The sequence below is a fragment of the Siniperca chuatsi genome, linkage group LG2, assembly GCF_020085105.1.
Source record: "Siniperca chuatsi isolate FFG_IHB_CAS linkage group LG2, ASM2008510v1, whole genome shotgun sequence".
In the NCBI taxonomy this organism is placed as follows: Eukaryota; Metazoa; Chordata; class Actinopteri; order Centrarchiformes; family Sinipercidae; genus Siniperca; species Siniperca chuatsi.
Window position 1 is genome coordinate 32,859,277 of NC_058043.1, and position 26,577 is coordinate 32,885,853.

Sequence of the window (26,577 nt, forward strand, 5' to 3'; positions counted from 1 at the left end):
ATTAAAATATTATAAACTTCCATTGTTACTGTTAAAGCCAGTCTATATAACTTCCACTGAACAGCGGCCACTGTGGCCTCAAATAACGATTCCACGAGTCATTAAGTCAGTAAACTGACTCAGTTATGTCAGTTACACAGCAATATCTGTCTAAAGTTTGCTAACATTAGCTAGCATTAGCCAGTATAAGCTAGGTCATACCAGACCAAGTAAAGCTTGGTCTGGTATGACCAGTCAGCACCCTTGTTAGTTTTTGAAGTATTTTTGCAAAGTCATCTTATAAAACTGACTGTGTGGTCTAGGATTGTGTTGGAGTCTGATGAAAGAAATCTTCCTCTCCATCCCATCTGTGTCTCCACCCCTCTCCTCTCTGCTCTGCCTCACCACCTGGCCTCCCACCCCCCTCTCACCTAGATGTTTTTCTCTCTGCTCCGCTCTTTCCATCTTTACTCCTTTCATTTTCTTCCATTCTTCCTGGCTTCATAACAGTCCCGTTTTTACACTTTCCTTGTTTGGAATCGGGTTGTCTTTCCTAGTTTATATATATATTTTTTTCAACTTGTTTCACATATTCCTTACATTAAATAGTTTTCAGTCCAGCTGGAGTGGAAACCAGACCTCTCAACAATTTAGAAAAACATGTTAACAATCCAGGAAGGAGTTGGTGTGCAGTTTTACAGTCACAGTATTATTTATGGATTTGCAGTATGTAGTGTGAGAGATAGAGATGGAGAGCCTGGCTTTAGCTCACAACATAGTGAAGGTAGTCTACATGACGTAACAGGGAATTCTTGGTGTTTTCCTGCAGGTGTGTGTTACAGTCAGAGTGTGCTCGTGGGAACCAGCCAGGTCAGTGGCTGTGGAGCTTTGACATGGAGACGCAGTGTCTGGCTGTCCAGGACCTCAGCCCCTCCAACGTCAGCAGGGAGGAGAGCAGGATGGTAAGTCTGCAATACCGTTACATAAGCTCAAGCAGCAAAGGAGCAAAACAAAACTCCTGACGAACATCTGCCCGTCTGTACACATTCTTACAAAGTATTTTAGGGAGGATGAGGCAACACATCTATTTTTGGTTTCTGTTGACTGCAGATTAATTAAATCATCCACCTCAAGCACCTACAGGCTTTCCTCAAGAATATCTTGCAATACAGAAAGCACAGGTTCCTGTATTGTGGGTACAGTATGTCCAAGATCATATTCTGCCTGTACATGCCTCCCTTCAATAATAACATAACAAAACACCATAACACTCAGGCCCACGTATCACCTCGTTGTAACTCATCCTAGAATCTCTTATCAGCTGTGCTGGGAGATTTACTGTATGCTGGCTGGGGGTACTGTGTGTGTGTGTGTGTGTTTGATATGTGAGTTTAAGTGCCAGGGCATCAAGAGAAGATATTGATCAGAGCCCTGTCCTGTCATGTCCTAGTTCAGGAGAAAAGCACAGTAACATCAGTCATCTATGTGGAAGATGGTGCCTGTGGATAGGCAGAGGCAAAAATATATACAATACACACACTGTGTTACATCATAGGACAGGACTCAACTCAAGAACATTTGTCTTTGAAGTTGAATGTCTAAATAACCTGGGTGGGTGTAAATTAGAATGCATGTTTCTCTGTAACTGTGAGTATAATGTGACTAGTTCAATAGGCTAAATGTTTGGCATATTATTTGTCTAATGTATATAATTGGTGTATGTTGTCATGAATCTGGTATTGAAGTCCTGCAGTTGACGTCACAGCTTCTGACAGCGGCCCAAAGACTTCGGAAAGCTTTGCAGTGAAGCAGAAATGATTCGTTGATTAGTTGATCGACAGAAAAAGTAATGGCGAAATATCTAGATAAGTGATTAATTGTCATTTTTCTAGCAAAAATGCCAAATATTTCTAGTTCCAGCTTCTCAGTTGTGAGAATTTTCTGCTTTTCTTTGCCTTATGGGATAGTACTGAATATCTTTGGGTTTTGTGGTGGTAGTTGGACAAAACAAGCAATTTGATGACATCACCTTGGGCTTTAGGAAATTGTTTAAGGGGCGTTTCTCACTGTTTTCTGAAATTTTATGGACCAAATGATTCATTGAAAAAACAATTGGGATATTAATAGATAATGAAAATAGCATTTGCATTTGTTCAAAATGGTGTGGTACGATGAGTCTGGAAACATAGGCCACTCATAAAGTTACTAATTAAACTAAATAGAATCAATTAAGGTTTAATCCATACAAGTACCATGGCGGTGTAGGGGAATACGTGAAATTCCCTTATCTTAACACTGTATCTCTCTAGCTCTTTAGAGCTCAGGTGAGACAGGTAGGCAGTAGGTGGAACTCCCAGCCCAGTTAATAACTGATTCATGACAAAACTATGAATTAGCCACTGTCGTTTATGTACCTGGTGCATTGCTTCCACCTGTCAATATGAGGCTCGGTACTAGATGGTAACATCACTACATGAGCTCAGTAGACCAAACATTAGATCAGGCATTCAATGCCAGCTTTTTTTTTACTTGACAGTAAACAAAACAAACTTCATCTACAGAAACTCCAAGGAAAGACCTCACTGCAGGTCGTACTGTTTGACTGTCAGATGATATCTTGGAACTGCAGTGCAGGAAACACCACATGAATGAGGAAGACAGGTGGAGCCAAAATAGAAATAACAAAAAGTATACTAATAACTCAAGGAGTTTGATCGGTATGATTCATGTTCCTGCAGCAGAGGAATCTAATTTAGTTTTCAAATCATTGACATTTACAATTGAGCAGATAAGATTTATTTGTTCAGACAGTTTAATCACTTACTGTCATTATGACCTTCACTGTCCTCTGTAATAGCACAGATTTCTGTGCAATAACTGCCTGCTGCATTTGGGAACTTTGTGCTCTTATTCTGTTTCTATACAATGTTTTTCCATGGTCTACCAGTCTGCTGCTGGATGTTGGTTGTTTTCTGCTCTTAAAAATCTTCTTGTCACATGCAATGTCAAATTCCGTGGGGGAAAGGACAGAAAGAAACTCTAGATATCTCATCTGAATCTGCACCTATAAATGTGGTTTCAATGTGGTTTAAGTCTAATCTGCAAACATGGATCCCATATGGACTCTTGAAATCTACCACATGTACAGTAGCTCCGTCTGAAGTGATCTACCAGTAGTTTGAATCAGTGTTAATATTTCGACTTTCCTCAGGTGTCTCTGTCAGTCCCAGGACTTCCAGTGTTAGAGAAAGACGAGTCCTACTCCTGCTTCTTCCAGGACAGCCACTGTCCTGCCACTGTCACAGAAACCGGGGTCACCTGCCATTCTCCGGACACCAGCCGAGTGCCCATGGTGCCTCCGGGACAGGGTGAGTGCGTTTTTGCCCCTGACCTGACATTTGTTGTTTCTGGAGCAAAGCTGATGAAGCTGGAGTTTAATTACTGGTTTGAACTTTTCAACTTTGTGACTGGAGGTTTTGGCTGCATCCTGTAATGAAATTAATCTTTATGCATGATTGTTTCTGTTTGTATGTGTGTGTTTGCATACCCAGATATACATACACGTATACGGTTCAATCCCTGTGTCCATTAATCTAGGCTAAGACAGTTTACACAGCAGGAAGTAATCTGTATTTTAAAGCATATAATTCCACATAAATCCAATTCATCTAGTGATTGTATGATTCTATGCTTTGATATGGGCTTTGGTTTTCTTAGGTTTGGGTGATTGTTTAGCGTGCTGAGAGCAGCTTGTTTGTTATAGTAAGTCAGTGGCAATGATAAAAGAATTCAATAAAAATTGAAGCCTCTACAAAGGTCACACTCACCCAAACATTCACATGATTTGTGTCTCTCTCTCTCTCTCTCTCTCTCTCTCTCTCTCTCTCTCTCTCTCTCTCTCTCTCTCTCTCTCTCTCTCTCTCTCTCTCTCTCTCACACACTCACACTCACATTCACACACACTGGTTCTCATGACTGCATTCCTGAAACTTGCAGCCTGTTGTAGTTCTCAGGGTGAAGGGCTCAGGCAGATTCAGCTGGGGGGGGTTTGATGAGATATGGACACACAGGCTGTATTTAAGGATCTAACTGTGGCTTATCTTTACTTAAGGAGGGTTAGTGCCAGCACTCGCTTAATAAAAGACAGAGTTGAAGGCCTATAAGGGCAACTGTTGCTTCAAAGTTGAAGATTAGATTCTCACCTGACTTCAGCTTCTGAAGTGCAAAACACGTCATACAGTTTTTGAACTCTGGGTTGTCTACAAGTCCAAAATGTATTCAATGTCATCCTCATCTGCCAGCAAATTTTGTATGTGAAAATGTGAAACAAGTAATAAATAAAAAATAAGTAAATAAGTAAATAACATTAAATAGCATCTCACAAACATTAATTAAGACCCAAAGACTCCAAATTCAATTCTGCTAGTGGGTATATGGGTATTTCTCCACCCACAGGAAGCAACAAGCTGGAACCTTAAAGCTGCACTAATCAGTGTTTTTTATCATAACAAGGGATCAAATGACTATGTGCAATGTGAAAGGAACTGCTTGAAGTGATGAACCAACAAAGAATTATCACTCAACTCTGCAGTTCCTGTCAGCTCTACTGAGTTTTTTTAACATCTTTCAGCTCATTGTTTCGGTATTACGGCCCACAACTCAACTGTTTTGGTTCACTCTCACAGCTCTCATCAGCCAGGTTTCCAGCAGCAGCAAGCAGCTGTTTTTAATGATAAAGCTCTTCTAAACCCACTGTACACTACCTGCCCAGCACCAAACCACAGAAAAAGCTTTAAAGTCAAATTAAACACTGGACTCACCTTAGATCTGTTGTCCCTTTAGCATGTTCACATTTTAAGGAAAATTCATACAGCTTCTTATTTTGGGGTTTTGGTCATCATTTCTATCAGTAATAACACTGTACTCACCATGTTAATTGCCAAGATCCAGTGTTGTGCATGAGCGTGCTCAAAGAGCACCGTTCATGGAACGTGCTCGTGTTTTTGGTGAACGGTGAACTAAACGTATCTGTTTGCAACTAATGAACGTGACCGTCGTTTACGCGCTGTTTTACGGCACCCAAGATGCCGGTGTTTTGGGTCACAGAATCTGTTGGGTCACACATTTTTGAAACGACACATAGAGCTGAAGCATCCGACCCGTCTTGGGAAATATGTTCATCCACCCAAGTCAAACTCTCAATGAACGTGAACTAGTTCATTTTAATCTGTGTGAACTGAACTTTGAGCTAGCTGTAAGTGTGAACTTGCACAACACTGCCAAGATCTATGAACACATCGCAAAAAGAGGTCAAACAGGTCAAGAAACATGAGCAGTGAGACGATCAGACCAGTTGGGAGTAGAATTAGCCAATCAAACTGTCTGTTGTAAGCATCCATCACAGTTTACAAACCAATTTCTTGGTTCAACTTTGACTTACTGTACTTGCCATAGATGTGTGCACAAAGTTTTCCTGTGCAATGAGGAATTTTTACCAACATTTTGGGTGTGCTCACAGTTTTATCCCCAAATAAAGTGATTTAGGTAATCTGGATAAACTGTTGGCCTGTTTGCAACCTGTCTGAATTTCTGATTGCTAGATTTTCCTCGTCTGAGTTTGATTGAGCAATGTTGTCCTGTTCCCTGATCTCAGAAATAACATGAGTGAGTACAACTGATAGAATTTATGGTCATAATTACGACCCAAATTTAAGCATTCCGTAATTTTTTAATTAAATGTACCCATGTAGTACGGCCTCGTGCTGCTTTAAAACAGGGCAACTTACAAAGTTCCTGTTCTGTGTTGAGCATGTGTCTGATAGAAGGGAAGCCTCACAGCCTGGAGCTATGCTGTGTTTATGTCTGTACTCTCTGGGCTGAGGATGGAGGGTGCACATGGGTTCTATTAGGCCTCTGTGTTTTAGCTGTCTGGACCCAAACCTTCTCCCACATTCTCTCACTGTTTTGAGAAAGACTTTCTGAATCAAGAGACGATAAGCCTGGCCAAATATTTTTAGAGCCGTGCTCGCTCAGGTGAAACATGATGTTACTCTGTGTTGTTTTCAGGTCTTCCTTATGCTGTTTTTCTCTCCGTGTTTTGTTCTCCCCAGACTTTGTCACAGTCACCCTGTCTCTTCGCTTTGGCAATGTCGCAGTCACAGAGAGGGATTTCACCTTCTACGACTGTACAGCAGTTAAGCAGCTATCTGGCAGCATGCCGTGAGTTACCGCGGATGATTTATCACTTCTGCTCTCCTGTCTTCTCCCGATCTGCTGTGCTCACTGCAGATCATATAATCAAGTCTTATTCTCTGTCTGGGACTGCTGTTTTGCATTTTGTACCCTGTTCATTCTTTGTCCCTCCCATCAATTCACCCTTCACTTGTCTTATGTCTATGTTTTTCTATTTCTTCTCACTTGCTTTCCTGATTTTAATTCTTCTCTCCAAACCTGTGACCCCACACTTTTAATACTCTCTTATACTTCAGCCAGACGTTCTTTCATGTCCATATATCAAAAAATTTATTATATATACTCAACGTATGCCCATGAAGGCTGCAGGCACTGGCCTCCTGCCCTTCACTCACTTTCTTTCCATCTCTACACATCATATGGCTCAGCTGTGCACCTTGAGCCTGGGTTTAACTGTTACCACAATACCATACTGACTGGCTTTGTTCAGGATAGATCTCCATCATATGAGAGGTGGAAGACATTGGGCCTCACGCTTTTCATATTTTACTGAACTTTTTTCAGCAAAGTTTTCTCGTACAAATGTTCCAAGTTGGGATTTACCAAACCCTCGAATCTGCACAAACCTGCCTTAAATTGCTCGTTTCAGGCTGATGAATACCACCTGTTGATAAGTAGGTGCTCGTCTGTAAGATTTGATCATTAGCATAATCTACTCCCCTAAATTTCCGTATAAGGTCATATTAGGGAACCCGAGACAATTAGAAAATATTAATACAGCTGCCAACAACATGTCATCAGAGCAGTGCCGTACTGTGACAGAAGTACAGAAAAATTCTTTGACATGAAGTTCGATGCTAAAAAGCAAAGCGGTCCATAGAGGGACATAGTCAAGCAGATGTGACAGTCACAGAGAGGCACAAGAGAGTATGTTGACATATGACGGGTGATGTTACACTGTCATATGCAACAGTGGATATTCACCTGGACCTGGAGCCACCTGCATAAAGACCCTGAGGCAGCAGAAACAACTAGAACCGTATGCTATAAGTTGCCATGTCTAAATGCCAATAAAATCAAAAAAATCTTTTAAATCTCTCCGTAAACTGGCAAGCCATGACGATGATGATAAGTTGTGTGTGTCTTTCCCCTTGGGAAGAAAGACAAAGGGTGAAGGGTATGCACATCCAAAAAAAACTTTTACAGATGCTAGATCAAAAAACAAACTGAAGTGAAGAATCAAACTTAAGATCTGCACACTGTACAAGTAGCTCCCGTCAATGTTTATTGAGCAACGTTTCGATCTAACAGATCTTCGTCAGGCATTGTCAAAAAAATGTTTCATCGAAACGTTGCTCAATAAACATTGACGGGAGCCATTAACACAGTGGGCGGATCTTCTGTGTATTTCTTCTGTAGACTGCAGTATCTGTACACAACTGGTCTGGATCACTCAGGAATTTTGTTAGTACCTAAGAGAAAATTCTAAGTATGAGTAAATTGTTGAATCCCAAAAATTCCCTTAAATCACTCGTATGTAAAAACAAATCTGTTTGTGGCAGTGGTTCTTGCATGAGGCCCAATGATTATTTGACTTAGGTGACTTTTCTTTAAATAATTGTAATGTAGCTAAAATCCAAAAATAACACTAAGGAGCAACTTTCAGCAGGCTTAGAAATAATAATAATCCAAATGTATCTGTTACATGAAATAGATACATAGAGCTATCTATCTCTAGCTGATAGCTGTATGTAACACATGCTCTGTCAATAATTACAGCCACATATTTGCTAATGTTTTTACTTCTGATGGCATTTACCTGTGTTGATAAACCCTCTGAAAACATAGCCCAAAATTACATATGCAGTCATTCAAAAAGTTTCCATCTACATGGTTTTGTGAGATGTTAGTTACATATCTTTTTTTTTTGTCACTTCAAACAAGTTTTTAGGTTTACAAAGTGTTGCTCATGAAGCAAAAGATCATTGATCTAATACTTTTGTGGCCTGACAATTATTTTTTCTGACTCAACGTTTGCCTTGCAGTTACCCGAACCTCCTGTTCTGCAGTGCACAGAGCTTATTTCTCTTATACTGTTTTAAAGCTGGAGTGCGGAACGTTTGTCCCCCCCTTCTGGCAGTGAGAGTAATAACACAAACACTGTTGACGCATGCTTATGATGTACTGTATGTTTACGGTGAGCTCGCCCAGGCTCGTGTTCAGAAATAGTTACAAAAATACAGAGAAATTTCCACAGTTCCAAGACAGTAATCCATTATTTGGGTAGAGTAATTCTAATAGCTACATAGCCTACTCCACATATTTTACCAACCTGTCCAAGAGCAGTAATGTGACATCTGTCTGCCCTTAGTCCCTTCTCTCAGCGCTCTCCAACGAGGAAAAGCTAAAGCCACCAATGGTTATCCGTGTTTGTCCTCGCTGTTGATCACTTTCTTTTTTTGACAGTAATCCTTCCTCTGAACGCCGACTTTCTTTTTTCTCTACATGGCTCTGGGTTGCTCCCCACTTCTGCTCTGGCAAACCAATCATTGCTGGTTGCGTGGGAATGTCGCCACAAACATCAGATTTAAAAACTCTGGTATACTGCGAAAATACAGAGAGATTTACCTGCCGGTGATAGGCTTATTAAGCATAATGTGAACTTGTTTGGCAAGGGCTGGAATGTAACAGACTTCATTTATATGTAAAAGTCCCACACTCCAGCTTTAAAGGTCCAGTATGTAGGATTTAGTGGCATCTTGTGTTGAAATTACAGTTTGCAACCATTTGAATACCGCTCGGATCACCGTCCCGTTCCAAGTGTGTAGGAGAAACTACGGTGGCTGCAAACTCGCGGCCCTATATAGAGCCAGTGTTTGGTTTGTCCGTTCTGGGCTACTGTAGAAACATGGCGGCCTCCGTGGAAGGGGACTAGCTCATTTTATTTTTCAACTCCTTAATTTTCCTTTCCGGCACACATTGCATCAGTTACAGTGGAACATTTGAGAGGGCTGTGTAGTCCAGATTAACTGAAAACGCTGGTGGCTGAACACACTGAGCAGCAGCTATCGCTGACGCTATCTTTCGTCGTACAACTACACCAGCCAGTGCATGTAGGCAGTTTAAACAGATTCTGGACTGGATTTTATGCTTCCACTCAACTAAAAGAAGTACTGCGTTTATGACACAGTTTACAATAAACTGGGACCTCTGGTGGTGAGGACAATTCAGAATATACTTCCATTAACAGAAAGTGAAGAGAAACTGAGGGGAAAAAAGCTGCTTTGTTTTGATAACTTTAAGAAAATTTAATAATAATGAGCCCTAATCAAAATGGATTAAATTGTTTTACCTTCTGAACATCACTGTATCGAATGCTTGCTTAATATCCTTCCGCACATGCTCGTTCTATCTCTAGCTATCTCGTTCTATCTAGCCTCTCTCTCTCGGTTTGTGGTGGCCCTCCTCTCCTCGTCCCACCATCCTGATAAGAAACTGAGGCTCAATTCAATTAAATCACTGACCTTTCTTACCACTGGGGCCAGATTGGTAGCAATTTGATTACTTTGTGTGGTACAAGCTACAGTAGCTGTATCTGTCTTTCTCTATACCATTCTTTCTCTCCTCCCTTCTCCCACTTTTAGATAAAAAGCCCATACTATTTCTATTACTTTTTCTTCCCCTTTGCTTTTTTCTTGCCTTGCTGTAAGTCATTCCACAGAAGCTAACATTTCATGTCTCTTAATCTGTTATTTCAGTTGCCGTGGTTGTGTTTTGAGCCGATGGGGCTGTAACTGGTGTGTTCACCAGCACTTGTGTACCCACAAGCCCACCTGTGAGGAGGGGGTGATCATCTACAACCAACATGTAAGTTACTCAAACTGAATATCAAATTGTACAGCATTCACTGAGGTGTAAAATACAAAGAGTAAGACACTTGAATGCTTTCGACTTCTTTGCTCTGCGTACCTTTAGTTGATTTGGACATCCAGGTTGATGCAAATATCAAACACATTTGAAATTCAATTTGAGCTGTCGAGTGGCAGGTAACTATTTTTTTTTTTTTATTGGTTATCACAAATAGCACAAGCGCCAAGCGCCACACTGCTGCTGTTTTTACATAGAGTTTAATACTGGTGCAAAATTTACAACTGAGAACAAACACCTGTCTCGTAGGTGTTCAGCTACACGAAAGACAAGAAATTAATGAACACTTAGCAGCCAATCAGAATTGCAAATTTTCAGTGGCCAGTATTTCTTACCAAAACACGTTGTGTGTATTCTCGAGATCTAATGAGCAGATGAATGAATTTCCTTCTCCATAAAACATTTAAACGTGTGTGTGCACAAGACAAGCAAAAGGGGACCCACTCATAAAAAAAAAAAAACTGCTCCATAGCGCTACTAGAGGTCAAAAACTCCACAGGATACCTTTAAGGAGGCAGAGAGCATGTAATAGGAGTAAAACATCAATTATATCTTCAATACACATTTTCTCCTCTTCATTCAACAGCTGCACAACACCGTCATTCATTTAAGTTCTAAAATAAAACTTCAGTTACAGGTTCAGTGGTATTTTTTCAAACTAAAAGCACTTTGGTCTGAACCCAAAATTATGAGCTTGCACTGACTACTTAACAGCAGTATTTTTGATTCCTAAGAACTTGGTAAGTAGATAAATGGTCAAAGTTTTCCTATTCAGAAATAATGTATTTTTACATACATACATCAATGCCCATTAATGTTTTGTTGTGCCTCATATGCCAATACAAGCCTACATTATTTATAAGAAAAGTCATTGCTGTGCATGTGTCATAAGCAACAATAATAGCAGGTTATGCATTTAACATCACATTTAAGTTCAGTTATTGGTTATTTTCCATTAGTTTTTTATTTCTTTCTCACCCTCATGTCTTCCCCTCCTCCTCCCTCCCCCAGTTTAAACTCCCCACCTCAGCTCCTCCCACAACCAAACCTTTTAAAGTCATCACAACACCCACTACCACAACAGCTGCCCTGACAACCACCACCATAACAACAACAACAACAACAACAACAACAACTATTGCTACAACAACAACCACAACCCCTGTCACTGTAGCAACCACTCAGGAGCCAACCACCCCTCCTGCACCCACTATTTCACCCACGACCACCACCAGCCCTGAGCCAACCACATCACTCACTACCCTGCCCCCTCAGCCTGCCAGCACCCTGCCACACACCACACCAGCACCCACTACACCTCTACCCCCAGAGGTGACCACCAGGAAGGAAGAAGAGACTGAAGCAGGAGAGCTTGTTGTTGTCACCCAAAGTGACACAGAAAGCGCTGCAGTTACAACCAGTGTCGTCATGGTAGCCGCAGAGTTGGTGCCCGTCACAATGGCTGATGGTCTAAGTGGAGATCTGGACCCTGTGATGCCTTTGATCATCCCGCCCAATGACCCGGACTCCTTTCCCCTGGAGGTGGTGACGGAGTTGCCCCCCAGCAACACCCAGGAAGCTGAGGGAGCTTTGAGCCTGGCAGAGCCTCCCACCCCGGTCTCATCTGATTTCCTCCTGCCCACGCCCTTCCCTCTGGGCGAAGCAGCGGACTCTGAGACCTCTCTCTACCAGGACCTGACCCAGACTCCCACCCCGATGCCCACACAAGACTCCCAGACTGTGGCAGGAAGCCCAGGCACCGACCCTGAGGTGCTTCTCTGGCCAAAGGAAGAAGTAGACCATGCTGAGAGTGCCATCCAGTCAGAAAATGACACAGCCACATTTTCAGCTGCCACTGTGTTGTCAGGTGACGGTGAGGTCGATCATGTCCCCCCATCCTACCCCCACCTGCTGGATACTGACTCAGAGCTGGACTACCAGTATGACCCAGCTGACGCCTTCCTCCCGGTGAGTTCAGCTGCCTCCTTCCTCCGTCTCCTTCTTCTTCTACTTCTTCTTCTCAAAGCTTTCCCAGCCTCCCAGTGCTCCCAGCTCCTGACTGGGCACTGTACTCCTGCAGGAGTTCCTATGGGAACAAAGCTCAAACCAGCTTCCCTGTCTGCCCTTGTTTCCCTGCTCTTCCTTTGCTGTCTGACACCTGTGTTCTTTTTGTTTCTTTGCTGTATAAACTGATCCCAAGAAAAACTGCAGTGTATATATGTGTGTGTGTGTGTGTGTGTGTGTGTATGTGTGTGTAATATATATTTATATATATTGCACTCTTATAACATTGTCGAACTCAGCACGATGGATAGTTTAAAAAAGGATCCAAATCGATGCAGCAGAACCAGAGATATCATCTTTTTTATTCCACACATTCTTCTTCCTTGTCAAACCTGGTGCCTACATTACACATAATGCAACTTGGCTGCCAACGGTAGCGGTTAATGTAGCCTCTAGCCTCTAGCAGAAATGAGGAGCGGGTTACAGAGGCCTGGTAAGATCACATTTTTCTAACTCCACACCCCCAACCACACTGACTCAAGTGACATCACTTGAGGCAACTTATCAGACTTCACTCGGGTTCCTCTGGAGCCACAAAAGACTTTATACAACTTTTTTTTTCACATATGCAGTAGTACTCCCCAAGACCTGTAAACAGACTTAGATGTGTAAAATCGGTAGAGTTCCCCTTGAAGGCAACTGTCTCCAGCTTAGTGGTGTTACAGCATCTATGTGTAAAATCTGAAAATGTCCTACTTTGGTGCCCCCCAGTTGTACTATCAAAAAAGAAAAGGTTGCACACAGCTGTGCACGCCAGGGTTGTCTCATTTTTCTACAAGTAAACTCAAGCCATCAGAATAATTTGAAAGAAGCTATAATCACATTTAAAAAATGCCAGTAGCTTTAATGTAAACAGTAAATGGTTAGTTTGATCAGCAGCATCACTGTGCCACCTCACTGGAGGAATAATAAGGAAATATTGTGTGTGCATGTAAACATAACCAGAGTGAGGAGGAGAGGACTTGTGTGTTTATACTTTGTATGTGTGTGTATTGGGCAACAGGGGGACGAGGGCTCCTATGTCAGCTGGGGTTCCTCAGCTTGTCCCTGTGTGGAGAAGGTCCAAGGTTCATCACTGCTCCCTGTCAGAGAGGAGAGGAAGATCACCTTACTGGCCCACAACCTGCACCTCTATCAGGTACACCACACACATGCACACACACACACACACACTCTCTGCCTTAACACATGACAATGATGATTCTATTTGCCTTGCTGGTGATCCCTTCACCAAACACAAGTTATTGTGTGTTCAGGACACAGAGCTGGAGTATGAGTGTGTGTTGGTCATCGAGGGGCAGACGGTGGTGGTAGACGCTTACGTAGAGACTGATGACATGAATCCATCAAACTTTGACATCACCTGTCAACTACACCAGGTCTGATTATTTGCAGTCACTCTTTATAACTTGTAACAAAATGTTGTCCAGACAGGAATATACAGATTTTAACCACATGGGCACTGTATAGAACTTAGATCCAGTAAATGTAATTCATGATGATAAACTAATGTTTTTTGAGGCAGGATTAAACTGTCTACTTTGATGTCCGATATTGTGACTGTGTAACAAATAGTAGTTTTTAAAAATGAAACCATTGTTGTTTGTCCAGTACACATATTCTGCTCCAGTGGAGGAATACAATGCCATGGTGTATGTGAAGAGAAGGGACACCTTCCATGTGGACAGCTCTCCTGATCTATATGGTGAGGTCAAAGTCCTTACATTAGATTGCTACTTTATTGCTCTCAACATACGGCTATTATCCTCAGAGAGTGTTTGTGCAAGTCTTTTCTCCAAAGACCCAACACCAATAAAAACACTCAATGTTAACACACTTAAACATTGACTGACGCTCTTGTCTGTCTGTTCTGCCTTCAGTGACTCTGTACAACTGCTCTGTGGGCCGCTCTGACTGCAGCCGCTGCCATACGGCTGACCAGAAGTATGGTTGTGTGTGGTGTGGTGGCGCTCATGCCAGCTGCTTGTATTCAGACTCCTGCAGTGAACCCGTACAGCAGACGTGCCCTGCCCCTGTCATCCACTCTGTGAGTACTGCCCTTTGACCTCTCCACTTACCTTTTTACTTTGGGAGTGTGGGAGACACATAATACAACATTTCAGATGCTTATAGTCACAATGTATCTTCATATTTCAGATCAGAGCTCTTTTTCCCAATCAGTTTTTCAAAATTGAAACTGAAATAAATTGGCACTTACAAATCAATCATTAATAGAAAGAGATACCCCATGCATCCAGAAAATTTCTTTTAAGATGAAGCATTTCCTGACTTCCCTCAGATTGAGCCACTCTCTGGTTCATTGGAAGGCGGCACCATGGTTACCATCTCAGGCTCCAACCTGGGCCAGAAGGCTGAAGACATCCTCCACTCTGTGTCAGTAGCTGGGGTGGCCTGCACCGTCATCCCCAGCCTCTACGAGGTCTCTTCCAGGTATGGGGTGGTATATATCTTGATTTTCATGTTTTTAAGGGAATTTAATGGAATCCTTTGTGGATTGAGCAGATTTCTCTAAACTTGAGACTACAAAGCATATGGGTCTTTACAAAAGTGTCATTCACTTGTTCTCATCTTAATTAAACATGACTCTGTGTTGTTTATTAAGAACAACTATCACAAGAGAGATGTCTGTCTTCCAGGATTGTGTGCAGGACCAAAGCCAGTGGAGGAGAGAAGGAGGGCCATGTGTCTGTTAAAGTGAGCGGAGGAGAGTTTGGCTTGTCCACCCAGACATTCAGCTACCAGGTACATGAGATTAGATTAAAATTATTGTAGATTGGAAAAGCTTTTCGTTGACCTGTTTGTGAAAATTGTGTTGTTGCAGTAGCAAATAGATAAAGCATATGACAAAAAAAAACATCTAAATATCAGACATACAGTACACACAAATGAGAATGTGTGTGTATATGTGTACGTGTATGTATATATGTGTGTGTATGTATGTATGTATATATGTATTTACAGTGGTGTGAAAAAGTGTTTGCACCCTTCCTGATTTATTTTTTTTTTGCTTGTTTGTCACACTTAAATGTTTCAGATCATCAAACTAATTTAAATATTAGTCAAAGATAACACAAGTAAACACAAAATGTAGTTAGTTTTTAAATGAAGGTTGTTATTATTAAGGGAAAACAAAATCCAAACCTACATGGCCCTGTGTGAAATAGTGATTGCCCCATCTGTTAAAACATAACTGAGTTCAATTTCTCTAGCCTGATTACTGCCACACCTGCCCTAAGTCCTTACCTGAATCCTATTGAGATGCTGTGGCATGACCTTAAAAAGGCAGTTCATGCTCAAAAACCCTCCAATGTGGCTGAATTACAACAATTCTGCAAAGATGAGTGGGCCAAAATTCCTCCACAGCGCTGTAAAAGACTCATTGCAAGTTATCGCAAACGCTTGATCGCAGTTGTTGCTGCTAAGGGTGGCCCAACCAGTTATTAGGTTTAGGGGGCAATCACTATTTCACACAGTGCCATGTAGGTTTGGATTTTGTTTTCCTTTAATAATAACAACCTTCATTTAAAAACTGCATTTTGTGTTTACTTGTTATCTTTGACTAATATTTAAATTTGACAAACATGCAAAAAATAACAAATCAGGAAGGGGGCAAACACTTTTTCACACCACTGTATGTATGTGTATATATATATGTGTATGTATGAATGTATATATGTATATGTATGTGTGTGTATGTATGTTTGTGTATGTACATATGTATGGATGTGTATGTGTGTGTGTGTGTGTATGTATGTATGTATGTGTATATATATATATATGTATGTATGTATGTATGTATATGTGTTTGTATATATGTGTGTATATATAAGTCATAGGAAAGTAAGAGCACATTGTAGAATATGAACTTCTTCCATCCTCTACTCCCTCTCAGGACCCATTTGTGATGGGGGTGTATCCTGAAAGGGGGCCCAAAGCCGGAGGAACGTCCCTGACGATCACTGGCCGAAACCTGCTGACAGGACGTCCCTCAGACCTCACCATCACTGTGGGAGGGGTGCCCTGTAACATGTAAGTCTCTCACTCAATCAATCAATCAATCAATCAATCAATCACACAGAGGTTGCGGAGGTTGTCGTGTTTTATTGGTTGAATGATGAGCAGTCTGTTGTTGATTCAAAGGCAGCTTTAATGTAGAAGCTGCTATTACTGCTTTTTCTCTCTTAGTCACCATAAAGGCTTCTTCATTTAATGTTCCCTCTGTCAGTCTGACCTTTGACCTCCTCGAGGGGGGATGAGAAAATATAACTTCTCTATGGGGTCAATAAAGTATCACATCATTTATTAATCTGTCTCTCCTGTGTGCCTCCTCCTTCTTTCCTCAGTGTGTCAGAGGTGCAGAGGTCCAGTGTTCAGTGTGTGACAGGCAGCAGTAATAAGACAGGAGATCACCAGGTCACCCTGCATTACGGCAACAGCCAGCGCCACCTCCACACTTCAGCCTACTGCTACACCCACAACCCCAATATCACCCACGCTACACCAACAAAGAGCTTTCTGGCGTGAGTCTGGGAATCTGACCTTTATCTCTAAACCTTCACCTCTTGTTCCCTACTTAAAAAATTTAAGTGCTGTGAAATTTAAGAGTTTTTGTCTGTTTAGTGGTGGTCGGCTGATCTATGTGTCGGGCCACAATCTGGATGTGGTGCAGGAGCCCCGAATGGTGGTTACCGTCTCTCCCTTTGAGTCAGTCACCGCGAATAAAAGGAGGAAGCGAAGGAGAAGGAAGAGGAGGAGTGGAGAGCAAGGAGAGGACCAGGATAAGACTCTGGGAATGCCAGCGAGGATAGTGCCTGACCCTATCTGTCCTAGAGACCCACTCTGTTCTGTCAAGCAGGTGTGTGTGTGTGTGTGTGTGTGTGTGTGTGTGCGTGTGCGTGTATGTGTTGATTTGTTATTTCTAAACTCAAAGAAAGTTTCTTTCTTTACTAAAGGGGCATTCCGTCAGAAATCAATCACTTTCTGACCTCACCCCTTTCGATTTGAACACATTTTTTCCTACATGTTAACCTATATGAGTGAGTGTTAGAATGAGATTTGATTAACCAAATGACCAACCATTCAGGAGAAGGGGGCCCTAATAGTTGACCCATAATGGACTCAAACCCCAGCTAAAGACACAGAGATCTTCTTCAAAAATAAACAAAATAATTTTTAATTAAAAAAACAAACAAACGGTATGCTTCTCTGATTATTAGAAAGCTTACAAACAAGGTTATCCACAATTTCAATACTTTTGGTCCAAAATAAATTATGCAAATTAGGTGATGGTTTTTTTTTTTGTCCTGAAATCTTAATTTGCCAAAAATGCCTAAACTACATTTTTAAATTTTTTTAATATGTTATACAGTAGACACTTCTTTACATCTTCTGAAGTGTTGATGTTGTGCCCACTATCGGTTGAGCAACAGTAGACTTCTGAGTATATGGTCTAACACATGAGTCCTTAATGTTGCTTATTTATTAAATATTTCTTCAGTTTTCCCATTGGTTTATCATCACATGACTAAAAAACAGAAAGTTATAATGAAATTACATAATAAGGAAGCCCAAGTTCTTGCCTGACTGAAATGCAGCTTCAGAAATTCTTTCTCAGCAAGCCATTGGGATATTGTGAAGTATTCCACTTCAACAGCGGGGATATTGTCCTAGTAAAGAGGTTGATCTGAAGCAGCATCAGGTACAAAATAAACATTTTGCTCCAAAAGGGACCTTCCACATCATTTACTTTCCCAAGACTTCCTGATCAACTGGTGGTTGATTTGGGTAAGTGCTCACAGCAGTGGAGCCATACACAGCAAGTGGCAGAATATACTGTCTTAAGTCCAAATGAAATGAGCAAAGCATCATCAGCCCTTGACCCCAGTGGCTTCAAAATAAAAATTGACTTTGCACTACACATTTTTGCTGACTTGGGCTTCCTTATTATGTAATTTCATTTTAATTTTCTGTTTTGTAGTCATGTGATGATAAACACATGGGAAAACTGAAGTAATAAATAAAAAAAGTAATTTAATAAATAGGCAACGTGAAGGATTCATATGTGTTAGAACATATACTCTGCTGTTGCTCAACTGATAGCAGGCACAACATGAAAACCTCAGGAGATATAAAGAAGTGTCTGCCCGATAACATATTAAAAAATTTAAAAAAATCTGAGTTTAGGCATTTTTGGTAAATTAAGGTTTAAAGACCAAAAAATAACCAAATTTGCTAATTTATTTATTTTGGTCCAAAAGTATTGAAATTGTGGATAACCTGGTTTGTAAGCTTTCTGATAATAAGAGAACCACACTGTTATGTTTATTTTTTAAGAAGATATATGTGTATATATATGTCTTTAAGTGGGGTGCGATTCAAATATGGGTCAACTTTGAGGGGCCCCCTTCTCCTGAATGGTTGGTCATTCTGGTTAATCAAACCTCATTCTAACACTCATATAGGTTAACATGTAGGAAACAAATTGTTCAAATTGAAAGGGGTGAGGTCAGAAAGTGATTGATTTCTGATGGAATGCCCTTAAAGGTTTTTTTTTTTATGTGCACCCCCCCGGTCTCATCAGTTCATGGAGCGCTGTGAGGTAAACTCCTCTTCCCTGATCCTGTGCCGCTCTCCTATGGTGGACTCCTCTATCCTGGAGTCAAAGGTCACTGTGGAGTTTCTGCTGGACAACCTGCGCTTTGGCTTCGGCAGTCTCAACCCTCAGACCTTCAGCTACGAGCCCAACCCCATCCTACGGCCCCTGAACCAGCAGGACCCTCTGAAGGCCTACCGCTACAACCCTGGCAGCTTCATCCAGCTGGAGGTCAGAGGAAAGGCAGTGATAGACGGGCAGCTGTAGAAGTAGCTGTTTTACTAATTGAAGCAATGATGGCATTGTTAGTTTGTCTAATGTTACAACCCTTAATTGTTATATTTACAAGTGTAAGGCCCCAGTTACATTGAAAACCACAACCAGACTCATCTGTTTATGCATTTGTCCAAACGGTTCATTTGTAGCAGAAGAAACCCACCAAAACAGCTGTGTATGCTGGCGTTTGTCCATTTAAAACATATACACTATGTAAGTCACTTACGAGTGCATTTAATTTACACAATACCACTTATTTAAAATGTTATCTGTACTGCATTTTACCATAATATAAAAGTGATGTGTGTAAGGCACAATTTGATTTAATAAGGAAGAAGTGACACTATCAGCAAAAACTACTGCCAACTGTATGACCATTGACTTTGCTGTTATGGACACAGAGTGACAACTTAAAAGTTCCCCATGGAGTTTCTCTAGCACGGATGAGGATGCACATGCACGCTTGCAGGTGATGCGATACACAATCCTACAATGGATCCTATTATTCCACTGATCGACAGTTGGCTGCAGCACACCAAGATGTGCTGCAATGCACCAACAAAGGTAGTGAAGAACAAGGCTGCCAACTAGTAAACATGGATGTACACAATGCAGGATTTAAAATACTTAAAAAATTGGCTTTGCAAACATTTTATGAGGAATGGCTTATGAGGCACTCTACACTTTTTTTCATACCTCAAGGATGCACACAATGCATTTTGGTGAGTAACTCTGAAAGTAAACAAAATTTTTGTTTGTCCATCCATCCATCCATCCATTTTCTTCTGCTTATCTGGGGGCAGGTAGCAGTAGCACCATGGCCTCAGACTTGGGGGTGCTGACTCTCATCCCACCTACTTCACAGTAGACTGCAAACCACAGCCAACAAGAACCACATCATCTGCAAAGAGCAGACATGTAATTCTGAGGTCCCCAAACCAGACTCCAAGAAGGTCGGGTACTCTGAACTGCCGTTTTTTGCATAAGCACAAAACCATCAGAGCCTTCCTCTCAGTGACTCACAGTCGCATAGAGGCCAGGGAGAACTCTAACACAGTGGCATTTAGCCGGGGGCTTATGAGTATCCCCACACCCGCTGGCACCTCTCATCTTGGGCAACTGATGCAACCAGCATCACAGAATGGTTCTAGTGACGTTCCACGTCAGCACACCTAGGTCCCCTACCTTTACCTAGAGCGCTCTTAGTCTGGCCCCTCCCCTGGGACCAGTTTGCCTTGGGAGACCCTACCAGGAGCTACTGCCCCCAACAACACAGTCCATCCAGTAGGTGTTTGGGTATTTCACGCATGACCAAAGTGTTGGTGCAACAGACATCAGACTGAATGACAAATGACAAAATAGGACTAGCTGTCTGGGGAAAAAAGCAGAAAACTGTTAACATAGCCTGGGCAAGTACTTGAATTCAGAGCTGGATTATCATGGCCTACTGCCACAGCCTGGGTTGTTAGCAGTGGTATTTGTTTTTGTGGTAGAACAACAGAACAGTAGCATGAATCATGCTTAAACAGGTTATTATAATAAATAAAACTATTGTTTATACTAGGTGTTTAACAGTTGTCACAGAGAAAGATTAACATAAAAACTGCACTCAGTAAAAAAACTGAAACCATAGTGTCTACTTTTAAATATAAGAATAAAATTGAATAAATATATGTTTTTCACTTTTTTGTATGGCCTGAAAATTTACAGAGGAAAAAAAATGACAAGAACTGGAAGTGAAAATAGATTTAACATAGTTCCATCTCCATGTGTTCTCAGGGGGAAAACCTGGACCTGGCCATCACTAAGGACGAGGTGGTAGTGTTGGTCGGGGAGGGTGTGTGTGCTCTTAAGACCCTGACCAGAAACCATCTGTACTGCGAGCCGCCACCTCAGCAGCCTGCACCAGGACCCAATGGCAAGAAACGTGAGGGCTCCGACAATCTGCCTGAATTCACAGTGAGTCCTCCGTGCTTTCACTTTAAAACCACAGAAAAATCTTTTTAGCATGTGACCAGTCAAGGAGGGTGGGACTGTGTGAGCAGGACACTGCTGTTTGAAACCTCTGATAAATTAAGGGTCTGGTTTGTGTGTTTCAGGTCCAAATGGGCAACCTGAACTTCTCCCTGGGTAAGGTTCAGTATGACAACCTCAGCCTGTCCACTTTCCCCCTGGAAGCTCAGATTGGAGTTGGGGTCGGGGCGTCCATAGTAGCCCTCATCGTCCTTATCATTGTGCTCATTTACAGGTCAGTGGGTGGACTGTGTGTCTGTGTTTTTGTGCATGTTTACTGTGTAGTTGAGTATAGAAAAAGAAAACTGACACATAATCTGGTCAATTGGAAAGTAAGTTAAAGGTGCACTGTGGAGTTTTTGACCACTAGTAGCACTATAGAGCAATATTTTGATGATATTGAGAGCTTATTGAGGCTTGATGATAATGCGATTAGATTACCATAAAAGCTGCAGCAGCACAAGGTTATTATGCACAGAGATAGAGTGCACTTCTTAATCTGTCTTCTTAAGACTGCTGTGATACATTTATCAATTATCATCCTTAATGTGCCAAAAAAAGAATTTTAATAAAACATGAAACACTGTGAATGAGCAAATTTTAAGTTGAGATTCCTCTCATGTCAGATCATTCTGTAAAAAAAGATTGTTTTCCTCTCACAGTGTGTGGCAGAAGAGGATTTAAAAAAAACAAGAAACCCTTGTACAACAATGATAATCATCACTCGGATGCACTTGGATGAAATTATGAATATCCAACAAAATGGTTTACATACAGCATGTGAGCAAATAGCAATTAAATGAGAGTCCCAATTGTATGTCCTGTCATTCAGTGCTGCTGCTCTGTCAGACATTATAAAGTAGGCAACAGAATTCTCTATGCAATAAATGATTAAATTGATGAGACTAAGAGACTGCGTGAGGGGAGAGGAACAGGTGCATGCAGGTGTTCTAAAAACAAGGGAAGTCAGTTATTATAGTTTGGCCACTGATTTGGCCTGCTTATAAACATGGTCAGCAGTGGCTAAGACATACAGCTCATGGAGGCTATCAAGGTACTTTAAAACCCTTAGCACCTGATTGCTGCAGTTTGCATCAAAAATAGTGCTCCTTCTCTGAGTCAAATCTGAACACAGATATAATGCACATATGTTTAGATTCAGTGTGACACTTTCCGAGGATATTGTCTCTGTGTCCATTGCGAATAAACATTCATAAATCCACATAAAAATATGTAGAACTGGGATGGGGGGAGGCGCAGCCGTCTCCCAGTTTCAGATGGTGAAACCCCCCGGAACCTTTAGACAACCAACATTATTTGACTTGGAAGGAAGAACATTGTTAGGTCATGATGGCACTTTGACTTGATCATGTAAAGTCATGAAGTTTTTGAAAAGTGTCACATTGAGAACTATAGGATCAGGATTGTCACCTTTGGGTGTTACCCAATCAGGCAGTGTTTCCATTTTCCCAGCATGACCTCACGATTAACCCTGATCCTTACTGGTGGGGGTTTATTGGTTCAAATGACTTGAGTCAACCTTTTCACAGTTTCATTGGGTCTCCACTAATCCAGTGTGAAACTGGTATTACTTTACTCTCTCTTCTATCCCTGCCTGACCCTCTGTTCCTGTCTTTGTTGGTGTCTGTCAGGAGAAAGAGTAAGCAGGCTCTGAGAGACTACAAGAAGGTCCAGATCCAACTGGAGAACCTGGAAACCAGCGTGAGAGACCGCTGCAAGAAAGAGTTCACAGGTAAAAGAATGTGAAAAGTTACATGACAGGAGAGAGCAGGAAAGAGGAAGGAGGTTGGGAGAGGAGAGCCGGAGACGGAACAAGAAAGTTTATTTTAGTTTATGGAGGCCAACAGATCCATTTTGTTTTCACACTTGCCTTATGAAATTATACCATTACATCACACCTCATGGATGAAATGTTCCTCACATCCCACATGGCTGCTGCAGAGGGGTTTACTTTTAGTCTCCCGACACAGTTCCCAGTGCGCACTCCAATATAATATATAGTGGAAGCTGAAGACAAAAGAGCTTCTAGCAATACCACCTGATCTTTCAACCCACCTCCCTTACCCTAACTCAGACCTGATGACAGAGATGATGGACATGTCCAGCGACCTGGTGGGCTCTGGCATCCCCTTTCTTGACTACCGGATGTACGCTGAGCGCATTTTCTTCCCTGGCCACCGGGAATCTCCGCTGAGGCGAGACCTGGACGTTCAGGAGTGTCGGCGGCAGACGGTGGAGCAGGGCTTGGTGCAGCTGTCCAACCTGCTCAACAGTAAACTTTTCCTCACCAAGGTAGTCATCGTCACCGTCAGTGTCATGAGTAGAGTGAGGCCTTAAGACAATACCTACATTTTGAGCAGAGGGATAATCTTCTCATTCTCATCTTCTCAGTTCATTCACACTCTGGAGAGCCAGCGGACTTTCTCTCCCAGAGACAGGGCCTACGTGGCCTCCCTGCTGACGGTGGCACTGCACGGCAAACTGGAGTATTTCACTGACATCCTCAAAACTCTCCTTAACGACCTGGTGGAGCAGTATGTGGCCAAGAACCCCAAGCTGATGCTGCGACGGTAAGAAGAAGAAAGAGAGAAAGCATGTGGTTATAGGTTCAAGGTGCTTTTAAGATGTTTGGTAGTGATTCAAAACTCTGTGTTTTTTCTCTGCAGAACAGAAACGGTGGTGGAGAAACTGCTGACCAACTGGATGTCCATCTGCCTCTATGCTTTCCTCAGGGTCAGTCAACACATAAGACATGATTTTATATTTCTGCTACAACAATGAAATGTATTTTTTTCACTGACACTTTGGTTTCTAATAACATTAGAACAATAACATTTTACAGGATTTGATCTGTGTTTGTGAATAGAAGGTTGCCAATTTGAGCCCTGGTACATGGTGATAAAATGGACCTTGAGAAAACACATATAGTGTAAATTCTCTTTATTACCAACTTTCTATTAGATTAGATTTCACACCATTGAGACAAAAAGGCATTTATACAACTGATTGACATACAGAGCAAACTAGGAAGAAAATCGATAAGAAAGCATAAAGTTGGGCCTAGGCTACTTTATGCAAATCAGGTGCGCCCAGCGCGACTCTCCACCTCTGGAAAACTCCCGAAAAACGTATCAACTAACCGTTGTCGACAATGAAGACAGGTTCAGCAGCTGCATGGCTTATTTCTCGCCTAAATGTTTTCAGAAACACATTTCGGTGAACTATTTTCGTAATATGAGAGAGAGTTTCCAAACGAGCCGGCATGTTGGTCTGGTTTGAAATCCGGGAGCACAAGTGAAAGCCTTCATCCAGTCTGGTGCAGCCAGGAAGTATTTCCTGTTGTGTTTCAGGGAAGGAGAGCACCTGTCAATCATGACATCTAGTGGCACACCTATCAAGCGTCCAATGCTGGGAAATCGGTGCGACCCTGTGGACACGTACCATAAGCGGTCCTAGCTGACCCCTGGAAGGAAGCAGTCCCCTAAACCGTCTCTGGCTATACTATCGGAATATCAACTTTTGAGGCACAGTCGGTATTTATGGGAACGGCCACAAGATGTCACATCAGTTTACGCTGAGGGAGAAAACACAAGCATTCGCTACCATGCCAAAGAGTTGCTGTGTGGCTTTCTGCTCGTCAAATAAACTTAAAAATCCAGAATTGAAGTTTTATATTTTACCAAATTAAGATCACTGAACCAAGTAGGAGAACATAGTGGCTGCAAGCCGGCAGGATGAGTTCTGTCGCCTGTGGAGTCCGACATCAAAATATGTTTAGTATGTGTAGTTGGCACTTTGGCACTTCAGTTACTTCTCCACATTCTGTTGATAAGGTTAGTTCATTTTTTGAATGTTTTAAACTAGAATTCTGGCCAAATCCTACATATTGCCCCTCTAAGTAAATAGTTGAAGAATTTCTGGTTTCCTTCATTTTGTAGAATGCAAACTGCTGCGCCTCTTTGGCACAAAGTCGTGAGTAACTGATTTAAAGGAGGTTAAAGAATGTCCTTGTCATTGTGTCTGTGTCATTTGAGCCCTTCATTCTCTCCTGCAGTCTGTTGGGCCAGTACTAATTGACTTCAGTGTGGGGGTGTGGGTGTTTGTGCAGGACTCAGCGGGGGAGTCTCTCTACATGCTGTTCAGGGCCATAAAGCACCAGGTAGATAAAGGACCAGTGGACGCTGTGACCGGCAAGGCCAAGTACACCCTCAATGACAACCGCCTGCTGCGAGAGGACGTGGAGTACAAGACGCTGGTGAGGAGAACTCTGACTAAACAAAATTATAATTTTCATCTAATTAAAGAATCCCAGACATCCACCATTACCGTCAGGAAGATTTTTTTCAAAAAACCCTCTTTCATTCTCTCACCCCTCCTTTTTTCTTCTTCTGCAGACTCTAAATGTTTTGGTGCAGGGTGGAGGAGTGAACGAGACCCAGCCACTTCCCTCCAAAGTGCTGGACTGTGACACAATCACACAGGTGAAAGAGAAACTGCTGGATCAGGTGTACAAGGGCACCTCCTTCTCCCACCGACCCCACGCCGACTCATTGGACCTGGGTGAGAATCCATATATACCACATCACACACCTGATGCTCAGAGCAGATTTATTTACAGATAAAATCCATTCTAGCATTTTTGCTATTCACACTTACATCTGTGACAGTAAAGGAAGAGAAATTCTGAATTGGTACAGTTGCCTTCAAGGGTTTTCTTTTACATTTGTTGAGCTGTGGTGCCCCCTACAGCAAGAAAAGTTCATTACTTGGTCAGTCTTTCACCCAAGTTATCATTGCGTTCAGATGATATGCTGTTAATACTGATATAAGAACCATTACTAACCAAAGCACCAGCTGGAGTAAATACTGGAAAGAAACCCGGAAGTGTGCATATATTTATATATTTTCATATTCCATTGTAAATATGTTACATTTGGCACCGATAAGCATGTGTACACACACACTTAGACAGGTTCACACACACTGCTGACTGTCTGGCTGTTGTCTCTTGTTCAGAGTGGCGGTCTGGTGTTGCTGGTCATCTCATCCTGTCAGACGAGGACTTGACGTCTGTGGTTCAGGGCAACTGGAAACGCCTCAACACACTGCAGCACTACAAGGTCAAAGTTCACACTTCACTAACATGCTTCCTCTTCAAAGAAAATGCAATATGTTTAAAAAGTAAAAATGGGGTTTGTGGTCTAATACAAGATAGATTTATCGATCATTTTACAACACAGGGTTGTATAAGATTCTGTTTTGTAGTTCCCTTTATGCTACTATATATATATATATATATATATATATATATATACAGTGAATAAATAATAAGTCATAGAAATGAAAACTATTTTACATGGTGGAGTGCTGAGGATGAATTAAGGAGTCTCACAGCCTGAGGGAAGAAGCTGCTCTGAAGTCTGGTAGTACGACAACGGATACTTCTGTACCTCTTTCCAAGTGGCAGCAGGGTGAACAGGTTGTGCCTGGGG

General features: G+C 41.9%; 1 protein-coding gene across 4 annotated transcripts in view; it reads left to right on the forward strand.

Moving 5' to 3' along the window:
- plxnb1b (plexin b1b) overlaps window positions 1–26,577 on the forward strand; it is a 110,029-nt gene that overhangs the window by 76,019 nt on the left and 7,433 nt on the right. For all 4 annotated transcript variants that reach the window (XM_044175159.1, XM_044175175.1, XM_044175168.1 and 1 more), the window contains 24 exons: window positions 809–941; window positions 3,191–3,347; window positions 6,090–6,198; window positions 9,930–10,038; window positions 11,110–12,066; window positions 13,166–13,300; window positions 13,419–13,541; window positions 13,774–13,867; window positions 14,043–14,209; window positions 14,462–14,613; window positions 14,820–14,925; window positions 16,076–16,212; window positions 16,527–16,703; window positions 16,804–17,038; window positions 18,764–19,006; window positions 20,831–21,010; window positions 21,151–21,299; window positions 22,717–22,817; window positions 23,160–23,377; window positions 23,477–23,655; window positions 23,752–23,818; window positions 25,194–25,340; window positions 25,480–25,645; window positions 26,102–26,205. In XM_044175159.1, the coding sequence (XP_044031094.1) occupies window positions 809–941; window positions 3,191–3,347; window positions 6,090–6,198; window positions 9,930–10,038; window positions 11,110–12,066; window positions 13,166–13,300; window positions 13,419–13,541; window positions 13,774–13,867; window positions 14,043–14,209; window positions 14,462–14,613; window positions 14,820–14,925; window positions 16,076–16,212; window positions 16,527–16,703; window positions 16,804–17,038; window positions 18,764–19,006; window positions 20,831–21,010; window positions 21,151–21,299; window positions 22,717–22,817; window positions 23,160–23,377; window positions 23,477–23,655; window positions 23,752–23,818; window positions 25,194–25,340; window positions 25,480–25,645; window positions 26,102–26,205 (4,345 nt within the window). The remainder of the gene's footprint in view (window positions 1–808; window positions 942–3,190; window positions 3,348–6,089; window positions 6,199–9,929; window positions 10,039–11,109; window positions 12,067–13,165; window positions 13,301–13,418; window positions 13,542–13,773; window positions 13,868–14,042; window positions 14,210–14,461; window positions 14,614–14,819; window positions 14,926–16,075; window positions 16,213–16,526; window positions 16,704–16,803; window positions 17,039–18,763; window positions 19,007–20,830; window positions 21,011–21,150; window positions 21,300–22,716; window positions 22,818–23,159; window positions 23,378–23,476; window positions 23,656–23,751; window positions 23,819–25,193; window positions 25,341–25,479; window positions 25,646–26,101; window positions 26,206–26,577) is intronic.